This window comes from Vulpes lagopus, chromosome 5 (genome assembly GCF_018345385.1).
Source record: "Vulpes lagopus strain Blue_001 chromosome 5, ASM1834538v1, whole genome shotgun sequence".
NCBI classification, from domain to species: Eukaryota; Metazoa; Chordata; class Mammalia; order Carnivora; family Canidae; genus Vulpes; species Vulpes lagopus.
This window is the reverse complement of record NC_054828.1, coordinates 61614457-61629686: the sequence shown is the minus strand read 5'-3', so window position 1 is coordinate 61629686 and position 15230 is coordinate 61614457. Positions and strand designations below refer to the sequence as shown.

Sequence of the window (15230 nt, the reverse complement as noted above, 5' to 3'; positions counted from 1 at the left end):
CTCCTATATTAAATATAATTATTGAATTGTATAATCAAAAAATTCTCAAGAAAAACTTATTCCTATAGCATTTTCCTGTGCTTCAATCATTATTCATTTTGTTCTTAAAAAATGAGGGATGTCAGGGATCCCTGGGTGGCGCAGCGGTTTAGCGCCTGCCTTTGGCCCAGGGCGCGATCCTGGAGACCCGGGATCGAATCCCACGTCGGGCTCCTGGTGCATGGAGCCTGCTTCTCCCTCTGCCTGTGTCTCTGCCTCTCTCTCTCTCTCTCTGTGACTATCATAAATAAATAAAAATTAAAAAAAAATGAGGGATGTCTTGGTGGCTCAGTCAGTTAAGCATCTGCCTTTGGCTCAGGTCAAGCCCCCCATCAGGCCCCTCAGTCACGAGGAGTCTGATTCTCCATCTCCTGCTCTTTCTCCCCTCACCCCCTGCTTGTGCGCTCTGTCTCTCTCTCAAATAAATACATAAAAGATTTTTTAAAAAAAGAACTGGAGGTGCCTGGTTGGCTCAGTTGGTTGAACATTCGACTCGGTTTTGGCTCAGGACATGATCTCACATCGTGAGATCGAGTCCTGCATTGGGCTCCACACTCACCAGCGAGTCTTCTTAAAATTCTCTCTTGCCTTCTGTTGCTCCTTTTGACTCAAATGCTCTTGCTCTTTCTCAAATAAGAAAATCTTTTTTTTTCAAATAAGTAAATCTTAAAAAACTGTATAGAGTAGCAGATATTACTGTCTTTGCAAATAAAAAACACAACTGATATTTTTTTTAAGATCCAAATGACTTTTTTAGTGCCTTATAGAAACAGGAGTACACTCATTTAAGACTGACATTTAGATCTTTTCTCCGTGGTCTCTTAATTCTTAATTTATGCTTTTTCTCTCCCTTTTTGTGTTGCTTCTTCTGTTCGTGTATAGTGATATCTAGGAAAGGAAGGGCTTTGGATAAACATATTCTCTAGACAGCTAAAACATCTGTTTTAACCCTAAAATTGTCACCTAATGATTTAAAAATTAAAACCCTGTCTAAATAATATTCTTCTGTGTCTTCCTAAATAGCGTAACTAAATTATTAATTTCATGACTTGCAGCAATCATTATTAATATTAAATATTATATTTAACACAGTCATTTAACTGTGTTATAAAACTGTGGCACAATGAGACCCTAATGAGGTACTTAGGGCTTTGCATATTATGCCTTTAAAGAATTCCTATAAAGTTCTGTAAAGTGTGGAGGCTGATATTCTTTTACCTTTCCATCTCCCATTGACATCCTCAGAGGCTCTTGAGATGCATGGAGCCTGCCTCTACACTCATCAACTCTGGATTGCCCTTCTTTGAGTTTCTTTTGTTGTTTCCCTACAATTGTAGAACCTGCCATTTATTGTGCCACTAACCTGCTGGCCACAACTTCTATTGTTCTACTTCTGATTACAGCTTAGAGTAAGAAAGGAAAATTTCCAGGGCAAATAAGAAGACAAATATTATGTGTAAAACTGATGTAGGGCAATAAATTTTACCACCTCCCAGGTCGGCCTCCTCCCCCAGAGAGCACATGCCAGGTATGTACACAACACCAGGGTTGCAGGACCAGGCGAGGCCATCGGAAACATGCCCCCACAGCGGTATGACGAGACAAAGAGCCCATTGATCGGAGTCTTATGTGTGCCTACTGGTGGTCTCTGGTAATTTGCAGGAGCAGCTGTCCTGTGGTCAAAATGCAGGTAAAGCACTTTGGCCAAATATGGTTAAAATAACGAGGGAGAATAGAGAAATCAAAATTATATTGTACCTAAAATGGGTTAAAGTGTGTAAGAGCTGTAGACATTTTTATTTCCAGCTAATTTCTGGGTTTTTGGCTTTTATTGGAGGTTTGAGATTGCTAAATATCTGGCTGGGGAAGAAACGAAGCGTGGTGGTTTGCTAGGGCTGCCATAGCAAAGGGCCACAAACTGGGAGGCTTAAACAGCAGAAATTTATGGTGTCACAGCTCTGGAGCCTAGAAGGCCCAGACCTAGATGTCAGCAGGCTTGGATTCTTCTGAGGTCTCTCTTCTTAGCTTGTGGATGGCTGTCTTCTTTGTGTCTTCATGTGGTCTTCCTTCCGGGTGCATCTACGTCCTGATTTCCTTCTCTCATAAGGACACCAGTCATGTTGGATTAGGATCCACCTGAGTGACTTTATTTTAACTTAATTACCTCTTTAAAAACCCTATTTCCAAATACAGTCACAGTACTAGGAGTTAGAACTTCAACATAAAAATTTGGGGAAGACGCAGTTCAACCCATGATATGAAGAAGGTGTACCCTATTCCTTCTAAGTGCTTTCTTTAGTGCTTTGAATTTATTTTATTTCCTTTTTATAAGATTTTATTTATATACTTGAGAGAGAGAGAGAGAGAGAGAGTGAGAGAGAGCATGAGCAGGGTCGAGGGAGAGGGAGAAGCAGGCTCCCCACTGAGCAGGGAGCCGATGCAGGGCTCAATCCCAGGACCCTGGGATCATGACTCGAGTCGAAGGCAGATGCTGAACCGACTGAGCCACCCAGGTGCCCCTTGTGAGTTTATTTTTAATAGCTAAAGTATCTTAAGTTTAAAGGTTTTATTTTCCCTAGCAATATAAATATACACAAGAAACAAATTATTTTAAAGGAAACATATGATTAAGTGATGTGAATTATGCAGTCAGGAAATGATAATGGAATTTAAAGAAGGCAGTTATCACTATGGCCTACAGAACAGTTGTGGAAGCTGGGAGCCAAAAATGGGCTTAAGAATGGTCTGTTTTTTCAGTCTTATTCGTCTGTAGGTTTGAGTTCTACAGATACAAAATTTTATCACCTCACACTCACTTGTCCTCTCCCCCCCCCTTTTTTTTTTAAAGATTTCATTTATTTATTCATGAGAGACACAGAGAGAGAGGCAGAGACACAGGCAGAGGGAGAAGCAGGCTCCATGCAAGGAGCCTGATGCAGGACTTGACCCCGGGTCCCCAGGATTACGCCCTGGGCCGAAGGCAGGCGCTAAACCACCGAGCCACCCAGGGATCCCCTCTCCTTTTCTTTATTCTTGGGAACTACAGAAAAATTTAGACAGCTTACTTTTCCATGGAATAGTTTGTGTGGAGCAACACTGATTTATTTCAGATGCTTTGTTTTATTAACGAGGAAAATGGGGCTCACAAGTGAAATGACTTGTCCTGGTTTCTGAACTAGGTTCCAGGTCTCTTGATTCTTACTACAATGTGCTGTTGAGTGCATTGTGCAACTATTTTAGTTAGAGAATGTTTCATTCGTGTTTTTAAGGACAAAGAAGATTTCTTCTCTATGTTGTATAACAATATAAAAAAACTGTAACATATAAATAATTTATATTATTTTTGCATTAGCCTCCCCTCTTAAATATTTCCAGCATTTTCAGTTATTTTTATTGCTATTCTCTCATGTTTTGCTACATCATTTTGGAACTCATGTTAAAATCGTACCCCAACTAAGACCATAAGCAGCATAATACATTCTTTCTATAATATGGTATATATGCATATATCTATTTTTTACTTAGCTAAAATATTGTGAGTTGTATTTGTAGCCATAGGTGAACTTTAGTTAGTATTTTTGCTTAGATAAAGGCTTACCCTTTACTCAGCCTTTAAAACAAGCCAAATCCTGACTGAGGAACCTCATAGTATTATACACAAAAATTGTAAAAGGTGAATATATTACTTCCATCCTATATAGAGCAAAACTGAGACTTAAAATGGTAATTACCTTCTCCAAAATCACATTGGGTAGCAAGTGGTGGACCTGAGCTGGGCTCTAGTCTGTCTGTCTCTGTTGGCTGCCTCTCTCATGATTATCACCTCAATAGTAAATGCTTCACAGACGACACCACTCTGCTGCATAAAGTCTCCAACAAGCATATCAGTGTAGCAGTGATCCCGGTGACAGTGCCACGGCCTGGTTACAAGGAAAACACAAAAACACCAGACCAGACGTGTGGAAGCAGAATTGTGCCCGTGGGGAGCAGGAGCTTACACGGGCATGTTACCTGCGGTGCGTTAGAGCACCCAGAGGAGGAGTCTGTCAATAAAGAGGAACAATTGCAATAAAGAGGAACAGTCACTGAACGTGAGAATCTCATTAACAGGCTCATGTGAAGCATCTTGGAGCCAAGTTCCTCCACTTTGCTGCCATTTTGCTATTGTGATTTCTAAATTTATGGGTTTTCTTGATTTCTATTTGTCAGGTTTTTTTTTTTTAAATTGAGCATGCAGTTAATGGACACTTTTATGTGTATTTTTTTCTTAGTTTTTAGTTGTGGTATCTAACATGTCTTTCAACATTTAAATTTCTTTTTTTCTTTTCTGTGTATTTTCCTGTCTTTTGTATTTATAGCATCATTATCATCAAAATATGACATAGAGGCTGAAGTTTTAAACACAATAAGTAGATATCTCATAACCTAGAACTGTTTTGGTTATGGTATCAGGATCTATTGGGTTAAAAGTCACAGAAGTACCCCAATAAAAGTGGCTTAACAATGACAGACTTGACTTATTCAACATAAACTCAGGCTGTTCTGGAACTGGAATGGTGTCAAAGTCCTGTGTGGGCATTTCTGTGATTTTCTGGGCCTTCCCCTCAATCTTACAGGTTTGCTGTAGTGGTTCTAAGTGTCCTTTCCTTACATAATAACTTCAAAGGCAGGAAATGGTGAGGAGGGGTGAGGAGAGAGAGAGAGAGTAGGAAAAGGGCCTTCTCCCTAAATCACCCCTGTCCTTTTCAGGGAGAAAAACCTCTCCAAGATGTGTCCTAGCAGACCTCCCTGTACCTTGTACTGCTTAGAACTGGGTTACATGCCTGTCCCAGAACCAGCCACTGGCAAAGCCAGGAGGATTGCCACAGTGGTGGAGCCTAATAACAATTCATTCCTGGGGTGGACACACCTTAAGCGCCCTTCCAGAATTGGAATTCTGGCTTCAGGGTAAAGGAAGACTGGCTTTTAGATACGCAACAAATGGTGTTTGCCACAATTATTGAACTCTTTTAGCATGGGAAATGGGGAATCACAAATCTGATGAGCACAAAGAAGGAACAAGTGGTGTGCAAGTATAAACAAGTGGTCCCAAGTATAAACTCAAGGGATTTAATGTAGTCTGGCCACTCCTTTTCAAAGAATTGATAATGCAGCTACTACTGGAGAGTATTAGAAGTTAAGTAGGCAAAGGCAGAGGAAGCATATTATGTTTATATAGTCAAAAGGGGCATAGATATTCACTGCTGTTATTACTAGCCTTGGGTTTGGTGAAAGCCTTTGAATTACTTTTAAAGAAAGAAGAAATTCTTAGGCTTATAAATAGGTTCCTGAAGTATTGGTATTTCTGAATATTCTCGTGTGTTAAGGGGACAGCAGAACAGGTTATTTGACCAGGATTGTCCTAGAAAGTCCTGCGTATGAAGTTGTCACATATGATTGACCTTATAGGCAGAAATCAGTCTGTTACTCCTTCTTCCCTCTAATAATTTCTGGAGTCAGAATCTTAGATTGGCATCAATTAAAAACACTAAGAACAGCACCCTCACTTTTCTACATGTTATCTAAAACCTTTTGGCATGCTGACTCCATCAACTTCATGTAGCTCATACTTAATGATTCTCATTAAAAAGATTTTTTTTAAGATTTTATTTTTATTTATTCAAGAGAGAGAGAGAGAGAGAGAGAGAGAGGCAGAGACAGGCAGAGGGAGAAGCAGGCTCCATGCAGGGAGCCTGACATTAGAATTCGATCCCAGGTCTCCAGGATCACACCCTGGGCTGAAGGCAGTGCTAAACTGCTGAGCCACCTAGGCTGCCCTAAAAAATTTTTAATGCAATTGAACCAAGCAAAAAGCAGCTTCTTTGACACTTTGTAGGTTCCTCATAAGAGACAATAAAAATTTTAAAAATAATAAAATAAATAAAAACTTTTGACTTCAATACACAGAACTTTCTGGACACTGAGTTATTTCCTATAAATAGAGAATAGTGGGGGATCCCTGAGTGGTTCAGCAGTTGAGCGCCTGCCTTCAGCCCAGGGTGTGATCCCAGAGTCCTGGGATCGAGTCCCACATCGATCTTCTCCCTCTGCCTGTGTCTCTGCCTCTCTCTCTCTGTGTCTCTCATGAAGAAATAAATTTAAAAATCTTAAAAAAAATAGAGAATAGTAGTTTTATAAATTTGTGCAGGAATGTAGAACTCTAACCGAAGACCAAAATTTCCTTCTTTTGAAAATCTACAGTTCTATTTCTATTATCAAAAGAATGTATGCATTATATACTTTAATTATCTTTTTTTTCTTTTTTAAAGATTTTATTTATATACTTGAGAGAAAGAGAGAGAGAGGGAACACACATACACATAAGCAAGGGAAGGGGCAGAGGGAGAAGCGGACTCCCCGCTGAGCAGGGAGCCCAATGGGGAGCTCAATCCCAGGACCCTGGGGTCATGACCTGAACTGAAGATACCCTGAAAGCCACTGTTTATTGATTTTCTGTTGGGATGATCTCTCCATTGATGTAAGTGGGGTATTAAAGTGCCCTTCTGCTATTGTTTTAGTATCAATTACTTTATTTGTTATTAGCTGCTTTATGCATTGGGTGCCCCCATCATGAGTTTATACATATTCACAATTGTTATGTCTTTTTGTTGGATTGTTCCCTTTATGAGTATATAATGTCCTTCTTAATCTCATTACAGTTTTTGTTTTATTTTTATTTTTTTATGGGTTTATTTTTTTTATTTATTTTTATTATAAATTTTTATTGGTGTTCAATTTATCAACATACAGAAAAACACCCAGTGCTCATCCCATCTAGTGTCCCCCTCAGTGCCCGTCACCCATTTCCCCCCACCCCCCGCCCTCCTCCCCTTCTACCACCCCTAGTTCGTTTCCCAGAGTTAGGAGTCTTTATGTTCTGTCTCCCTTCCTGATATTTTAATTATCTTTAAAAATAATAACGATACTTAAATTCTCCTAGTCTCAGATTTATAAAACTATTCAGGTTTAAAAATTTGGGAGTTTTAGTTTAAGCCTTTTTTTTTTAGTGTGGTAATGTTGTTACAAGTGCTCCAACAGTAACAGGATTGCTCTGGTGCTACTATTGTGTGTATACCTTCAGCATGAGGGGTGGTAGAAGGCTGATGTTCTGATATCAGCTTCTCGGAGGATCTAAGAATGGCTGCTTTAGCTCCTGGAATCACATCTACATTCCAGCCAGCGGGAAGAAGAGAGGGATGCAGCTCTGTGGAAGGACCTGACTCAGATGCTATGCACACCACCTTCTGCTTTCATCCTTTTGGCAAGAGCTTAGTCATATGGTCACTAGTGGCTACAAGAGACTTAGGAAATATTGTGGGAAAAGTATCTTACTTAGGCAGCCTATGTGTCCTAAAACTAGGACATCTAAAACTATCTCTTTCTAAAATTAAGAAGTGGAGAATGGATATTGGAATACCATAGCACTGTGTGCTGTAATATTTGCCATCTTTTGGTGATCGCCAGAGCCACTAGTTGAGTAGCTTTAAGCTCAGACGTGAGCATGTAATCAAGGGGTTAATTGAGTGTCTGTGGAAACACAACTCTATTTGTGCATCTTATATTCCACATAAGATGCATTTTTATATTCCTGCCATCTGGCTTAATATGCTGCTGGGAATAAGCACATCATACATGGTTTGGAATGAATGGATGAACATCCCTTTCGGCCTTTCTTGTATAATCTGTATTCTGTGTGAAATTTTTCACACTTGCCATTTGTTTATTCCCATCTGTACTTTAATTACTTTCTTAAAGAGCATTTAGAAGTAGAGATGATCATAGTTCTTAGTACAACAGAGACATAATTTGTGTCCTGTGTGTGTATGTGTGTAAGTAAAAATCTGAGAAATCTGAATGAACTTATACCATGGGACCAATTTTCCTTAACCCGCACCATGATAGTATTAACTCTCTTAGTAAATCTTAATTGTTTTTTTTTAATTTTTTTTTTAAATCTTAATTGTTAATGAAGTAGTTGTATGTTTCTTGAAGGTTCAGTACTGTGAGAATTCTAAAAATATTCTTGTTTTTAAACTGACACCTAACATCATTAATTAGTCTGTGAAGGTGTTTTCTCTGCACTTTGTGTGTATATTTTACATATTGACCAGCTATCTCTGGAGAAGGTAAGACGGTCTGAGGAATACCAATCTTTTGATATGATTTTTTTTTTTTACATCTCAGAAGAGGCATTTTAGAGTTTTTGGCCACTGAACCTATTTTTAGTTGTCGGTTAACTTACAGATTCATTTGTTCCTGTGCTAATTCCTACTACAAATTTTTAATAACTCTTAAATGCCACATGCTTGCAATAAGTGTTGGGAATATGAAGACGGATGAGATGCAACCTGCATCTCTCTGAGTTTAGTGTCTGTGACACACAGTGTGGTGGTTTCTGTGCCAGGCCCCACACCATGGAGTAACTGAGAGGCAAGCAAGGAGCTCTGGGAGGCAAGGGGGGCAGGCAAGGGGCTGTCAGAATTGTGGTAAGTCGTCATAGTTGAGTAAGAGTTCATCAGTAATGAGCTGTGGGGAGGGCATTCTAGGCTGAGGGTACTGGATGCAGGCTGATAATATGGCAACAGCTTCCTGGGGTGAGAGTGAAGGATACAGTGTGGATTAGAGATGGAGTAGGAGACCTGGAACCAGAGCCCCTCAGACACCATGTAGAGGAGTGTGAACTTGATATCCCTCAGTCAGTAGCCTTGAAACTTTTTTGTCTGTGACCCATAGTAGACATACCTTCTTACATGATGATTTATTACCAAGCCTCGTCTTACCACTTGCAGGGCCTGGGCAAGAGGACAAATGGGATACAAGAGAGCTAATTATTTAAGAAGTTATAAATCAAGGCAATAAACTATTACAAAACCCTCCTTGGCAAATGCACCTTACAAGAGAAACGGTGAAAATTGTGTGTAAAGCCATTGCTACCAAATAACAGAATAGTACTTTTAAAAAATATTTATTTATTCATGAGAGACACACAGAGAGAGGCAGAGACACAGGCAGAGGGAGAAGCAGGCTCCATGCAAGGAACCTGATGTGGGACTTGATCCTGGATCCTGGGATCATGACCTGAGGCAAAGGTGGACACTCAACCACTGAGTCACCCAGATGCCCCCAGAATAGTACAAATGTAAAGTTAACTTAGACTTCCACCGAAAGACTATTATTCATCCTAGGGAACTGCAGGGATAATGGCAACTAGGCCAAGTGAGAGGAGAGGAGGAGAAGGCTCCCTCAGCCTTGTCTTCCACTGGCCGTGGGATCTGTCAGAGGACACCTCCTCTGTTTTCTTCTTCATGGGGGTGGGAAAAGGGAGAGCTCTTCTCTTTGTCCTGTCCTTGCCCCTTTTCTATTCCCACCAGCAGGCACCTGAGTGCCAAAGCCATCTAGACCGTGCCAACCTGGTCTAAGGAGCAATCTCTGGCCCCTAGGTGCTCCAGCTCCCCACTGTCTTGGAAGGGTTTGAATTAAGATTTCTCTGAACAGAAATGTGGAAGGATAGGGAGGGCACCTTTCCATGTCCTCTTTGTTCCCCCTTCTTCTGCCCTCAGGTCCAATCTCCCCCCTTCAAGCAATAGCTTTTGGCCACCCCTTGGGCTGGAGGTACACACACGCTAGTAGCACAACCCAACTTAAAGAAAGGACCTACCTAGGCTGTGGAAGCCAGCACAGGGCCATTTGGGTGGAGAATGCCACACACACACACATACACACACACACGCGCGTGCGCGCGCACAGGTACATACATACACCTAAAGTTATACAGAATTGCGCATGTTCTCATTATGTGAAGTGCGTTTGTCTTCTTTTCCATTCCTTTTTCTTTTTAAGATTTTACTTATTTATTCATGAGAGACAGAGAGAGAGAGAGGCAGAGACACAGGCGGAGGGAGAAACAGGCTCCCCGCAGGGAGCCGGATGCGGGACTTGATCCCGGCGGCCTGGGATCACGCCCTGAGCCAAAGGCAGATGCTCAACCACTCAGCCACCCAGGCCTCCCATCTATCCTATTTTAGTTTTTAAAAAATACTTGTTGTAATCCACTAAATTAATTTTATAGCCCACTAATTGGGTCCATTTGTGACCCAAGTTTGGAAAGCAGTGCTGTAGGTTTTGGTAATGTGATCAGATTAGTGTTTTGGAAACTTCTGGCAGCTGATGGGATAAAAGATTGGAAGGGAGGGTGTGATACCGGTTATGAGATCCTGAGCCAAAGGTAGTAGGCCCAGCGATGGTAAGAGTGAGAACAGAGAGGAGGAGAAGGTAGCAGAATCAACAGGTCTTGGTGACTAACCTGACAATCGGGAGTGCAGGAGAACACTGGAACAATGTCATGATATCCGATTTCAATGCCATATTGCAGGGAGTTACATTTGAGGGAAAAGACATTGAACTCAGCTTAATACATACATCTCCCAGTACAACAGTCAGGGTGTATGGCCTGTTAGTTGAGGTAAAGTAGGGACTGTAACAGGGCTTTTGGGTGTAGCAATAGGAAGCTACTGATCAGCTTTAGCAAGGACACATCCATCGTAGGGGCTCAGGGGGTGAATGTATTGGAAGATCAAGGGGATAAAACATGCAGTAGAGGGTGTAGCTTATCCTTCCTTGGGAAGAAAGTGGGATGCCAGGAGTAGGGCTGCGACCCAAAGAAGGGCACTGCCCTGGTGCCTGAGCGCTTCCAGGCCGGGGGAGGACGGACAGGGAACCTGGGCATTGAGGACACAGCAGAGAGGAGTCAGCCCTCCCGCCCGGGGCCAGGCGAGAGAATGCATCTGAGCTCAGAGGTGGACGGACCCGTAGCAGGAAGGTGGGCTCTTCCTTCTCATGCCGGCGGGAAGGATGTGTGTGGGGCCGAGGTCCCCTGCAAGGGACAGTGGCGTCCAAGCGCCGGCAGGTGTGCAGCTGTGACCCCCGCGGAGGCCAGGCCAGCCGGCCGGCAGGACGTCGGTGGGGGATGCTGGTGCTCAGGGATGCTGGAAACAGAGAAGAGGTATGCGGCAGGGCCTTCCAGAACAGCAGGGAGGACAAAAAGCAAAAGTGGTCTGCACCTGAAGGAGGAGTCAGGGTGTCTAAGGATTGAGAGAAGACGGTGGATAGCCAGGGCTTGGGAAGAGTGTGCACTTGTCTCACAGCGCTGGTGTCGATAACCCTGGTGGTCACAATACCTTTTTTTTTTTTTTTTTTGGTTCTTTTTTTTGTTTTGTTTTATTGACTTAGGTTAAGTATCAGGTGAAACTTTGAGAATACTTGAGAAAATGGGTTTTTAGGACAAAGGAAGCTGCTTCTTGCTTCTCCTTTTCCCCCTCTCTCCCCTTTGATGACTTCTCATGAAACTAATTTAGGTAAAGAAAGCCACTGCTTCCAAAAGTGCTTTGGCACCCTGGCATAATTTCAAAGAAATCTCCTTTCCCACTTAGTTAACTACATTTCCCCAGGAAAAAAAAAAAAAAAAAAAACTTCTCTGTCAATGTAACATCCCTTAACAGGACTCCTGCTGGTGAGTTCTTGTATCTTGCTGTGGCAGCTGTGAACGTATATACTATTGATTGTTAATGTGTGATATAAATCCGACTGGAGCATGCCCACTAATTGGTTTGAGAGCTAGATATAGACAATGCTGTCTTATAGTAGCCTGTGTAGATAGGCCTAGTCATAGGGTTAATTCTGCTTGACAGCACATCAGCAGCATCTTGAGAGTAATTACCCAACAGAAGTTTTCCCACAGCCGAATTGAGAGCTTCAAAGGCTTCTGAATTTACAACCAGTATTAACCTATATCTGAAACATAATGTTCCCACAAAGGCTCAGGTTTTTTTTCCCCTCCTTTTTATTAAATGTATGGGGTTACTAGGTTCATTTACTCAGTGAAGAACTTAGTGAAAAATTACTTGGTGTTGAATAATTGAAAATCTTTAATAATAAGTAAAGAGGATAAATTTAAATTTGAGTTTTTTATGGCTTTATTATATTACAGAAACAAGTTAATCTGCCTTTTTTTTTGGTTCACAATTTATCCTCCTCCTCTCAAAACAAGTTAAAAAGTTAATATCATTTTCATACTGTGCTATCTTTACAGATAATGTGCACATTCAGGGGACCTAGGATAATGCACACATCGAAAATAGTTAAAACAGATATGTATGTACATTTTAAAAAGCGATTTTCCCTGTTGACCAATGTACTGAAATCTATAACCATTGCATCCCCTCCCACAACCCAACAGTTGCTCTTTAATAAGCGATTTTTATATCGTAAAAAATTTCTTTCTCTTTGCAGGTCAGAAAGCAAGTTTGACTCCGGTTCAGGTATGTTTACATTAGTAATGTTATTCTGAGTATATTTTATTTACATTATTCTCTGAGGAGTAACTCATCAGATCAAGAACCTTTTTGATTTTAAACAGACGAGGCAGCCTCTTTTCAAAACATGAACCCTACCTCAAAGCAGGGCTATTGGCTGCTTGGAATCATAACTTGAGATGTTCACTTTGAGATTCTTGATAGTTCTACAGTAAGCCTTAAATGATCTATATCTGCAGAGTTTCATTTTAAAAGCAGAAGTGAGAGTTGTACATACTTACTGCTGAAAATAGAATATTATTCTCTCAGTAGACAAAGCATCTTGAGTAATTTTGAAGATTATGTGCAGGTGACTTGTCATCAGATACATTTAATCCAGCAAACTATTATATACATGCTGCTGAAGTGAGCACTAATCTAGAAATATGAAAACTATACAGAGATTTAGCCAATAGAAATAGAAGTTGTTAGTTTTTTAAAAATTTGTTTTGTTGGAGGGGGTGATGGAAAACTAAAAGCACCTTAAGCTATTATTTTTGTGTCTATCAAGAGAAAATTAACATTTTCAGAAACAGTGGCATATCAATCTCATTAGATGTCTTCTTTTCACTAAGCATGAATGTAGCTATATAATCCTTAGGTTTGACTGTGTCTTTATGTCATTTGCTGAGATTTATGGTCTCCAGAGTGTCTAATGGTGTTTATAATTAAAGCGCAAAAATTGTCTCATATTCGTACAAAGGAATTATGCCCTTTGGTGAACTGTTAATAGATAAACATGGATTTTTCAATTCTAGGAGAAAATAATTTGCAAAGAATCATACAATTTATTGAATTTAAAAGTAACACTCTTACTCTGGTTTGAGTTCCATTATGTTTTAACTTAAAAAAAGTTTTTGTTTATTATGTTTACAAAGGAACTAAGGACTATATATTCTTTTTGATCATGGTGTTAAGGAGCTAATGTGCTTTTCTTCTTTAAAAGCTTTCTTTTATTGTATGCCTTTATGAGTGTCTCCAACTTGGTGAGACTCTTTAAGTATGAAGTCTATACATTTGAGTTAACAATTTTACCTGATTTGAGAGCCATGATTTCAGAAATCTTTCCATTCTGTGTATTCTTGGGCTTCTGAATCACATCTGACAGTGAGAGCATAAGATAAACATTTCTGGTTTTCAATCTTGAAAACCAATCTTGGCTAAATGGAGACTAAAGACATGGTGGCATTATATCAATGATTTGACTTTTTTTGATTCATAGGAGGTGATCCAAAATAAGGTGAAAAGTCTTTGTCATTTTTTTAGATATTAAAATCTTTATGTATAATAAAAAATAAATGAAGAAAATTGATGGAGAATGAATTTTTACATAAAAGTTGGATGTCTTTTTATATCATTGCTAGTAAGTCACCAGATATTTATTAAGAGCCTATTTTGCCATGATTTGATTTAATTCCCTAAAGGTCAGGAACTGGTTTTAGGATATAGGAACATAGCTCTTAAAAATGGAAAAGCCCACCAGGTTCATTTTGAAGGTGAAACCTGGAAATAGTGTACAAAATTGAAATATTAGGCAGCTATTGTCAAAGTCAGAAAATTTATGTTGAATTTTCAAATCCAAATTAAAGTATGCTGCTATATTCCTGTAGTGATAGTTATAACATCTGTACAGGCACACATCTTTCTTGTGACCCAAGATTGTGTTCATGATTCTTATTTTTTCCAAGTCCTAATTTTTAAAAAAATGTTTATCATGGACAACATCTGTATGTCTTTGAAAACTACAAAGTTCTGTACTCTGAAAAATCTTAAAAGGAATACTGATTAAAAGTTTATTTATTCTTTTAATTTTGAATTTAAATATGTTGTGGAAAGAATTCAGATGGTCAAATTAAGAAACAGGTAATTATGTTTTCTTATAAGCTCTTTTAGCTTAGTATCGAATGAGGGAATCATGACAAAGGAAGCTAGAACTGTGTTCTTTGGCATGCTATATCATGCAAATTTTGGTTAGAAATAAGATGGTATATTGGAACAATTAAGAGTCTCATGCTCTACCGACTGAGCTAGCCGGGCACCTTATATTGGAACAATTAAATGTATGACTTTAATAGGTTCAGATTCTCTATTGTTCATCAAATACAGAAAGTAAACTAGCTCTGCTTAATGTTGTATACAGCCGTAACAGTGTTCCTGACAAAGTAAGATTTTTAAATGAAGGTAGATGCCAATCTTACTAAGAAAAAAAAACCACTTAAAAATAAATAGCATGGTCAATGACTAGCCATAAAGGAAAATATTTCAAAGTAAAATTTTACATATATATATATACATATATATATATACACACACACACATGTATATGTATCTCCCCTCCCAAGGAAGGAGCTCAGCTTATGCAGAGCTTACTGCACATTTGCAATTTGTGTAAATGAGTTTCTTACTGTGGAGTGAGATTCATGAGGAGGGAAGGAAAGTTTTCATTGTCAGCACATGGTGAAAAATGTCAGTTGTTGAATACATATCCAAACGATCAACCTAGAGAGTGATTTAAATTTTTTTAAATCAAAATTGTATCAGTTTTTTTTCCTACAAAAGCAAATCCACAGATTGTTTTTTTTAAGTTTCAAAAATTTTATAATGAAATATTTCAACTACATATAAAAATAGTGTGATATAATGAACATCCATATATCCATCATCTAGATTTTACTATTATTAATAATTTGCCATATTAATTTCACTTTTTTTTTGCTTGAAATATTTTAAACTAAAATACAAACATTTCATGTCATTTTAAAGCCTGAAGATCATAGATTGCCTTGACTTAGTGAAAGAGAT

General features: G+C 39.3%; 1 protein-coding gene across 1 annotated transcript in view; it reads left to right on the top strand.

The window, feature by feature from the left end:
- Window positions 1-15230, top strand: part of MSRB3 (methionine sulfoxide reductase B3) — a 178278-nt gene that overhangs the window by 73576 nt on the left and 89472 nt on the right. Inside the window, exon 5 of the mRNA XM_041757528.1 lies at window positions 12367-12395. Coding sequence (XP_041613462.1) covers window positions 12367-12395 — 29 coding nt within the window. The remainder of the gene's footprint in view (window positions 1-12366; window positions 12396-15230) is intronic.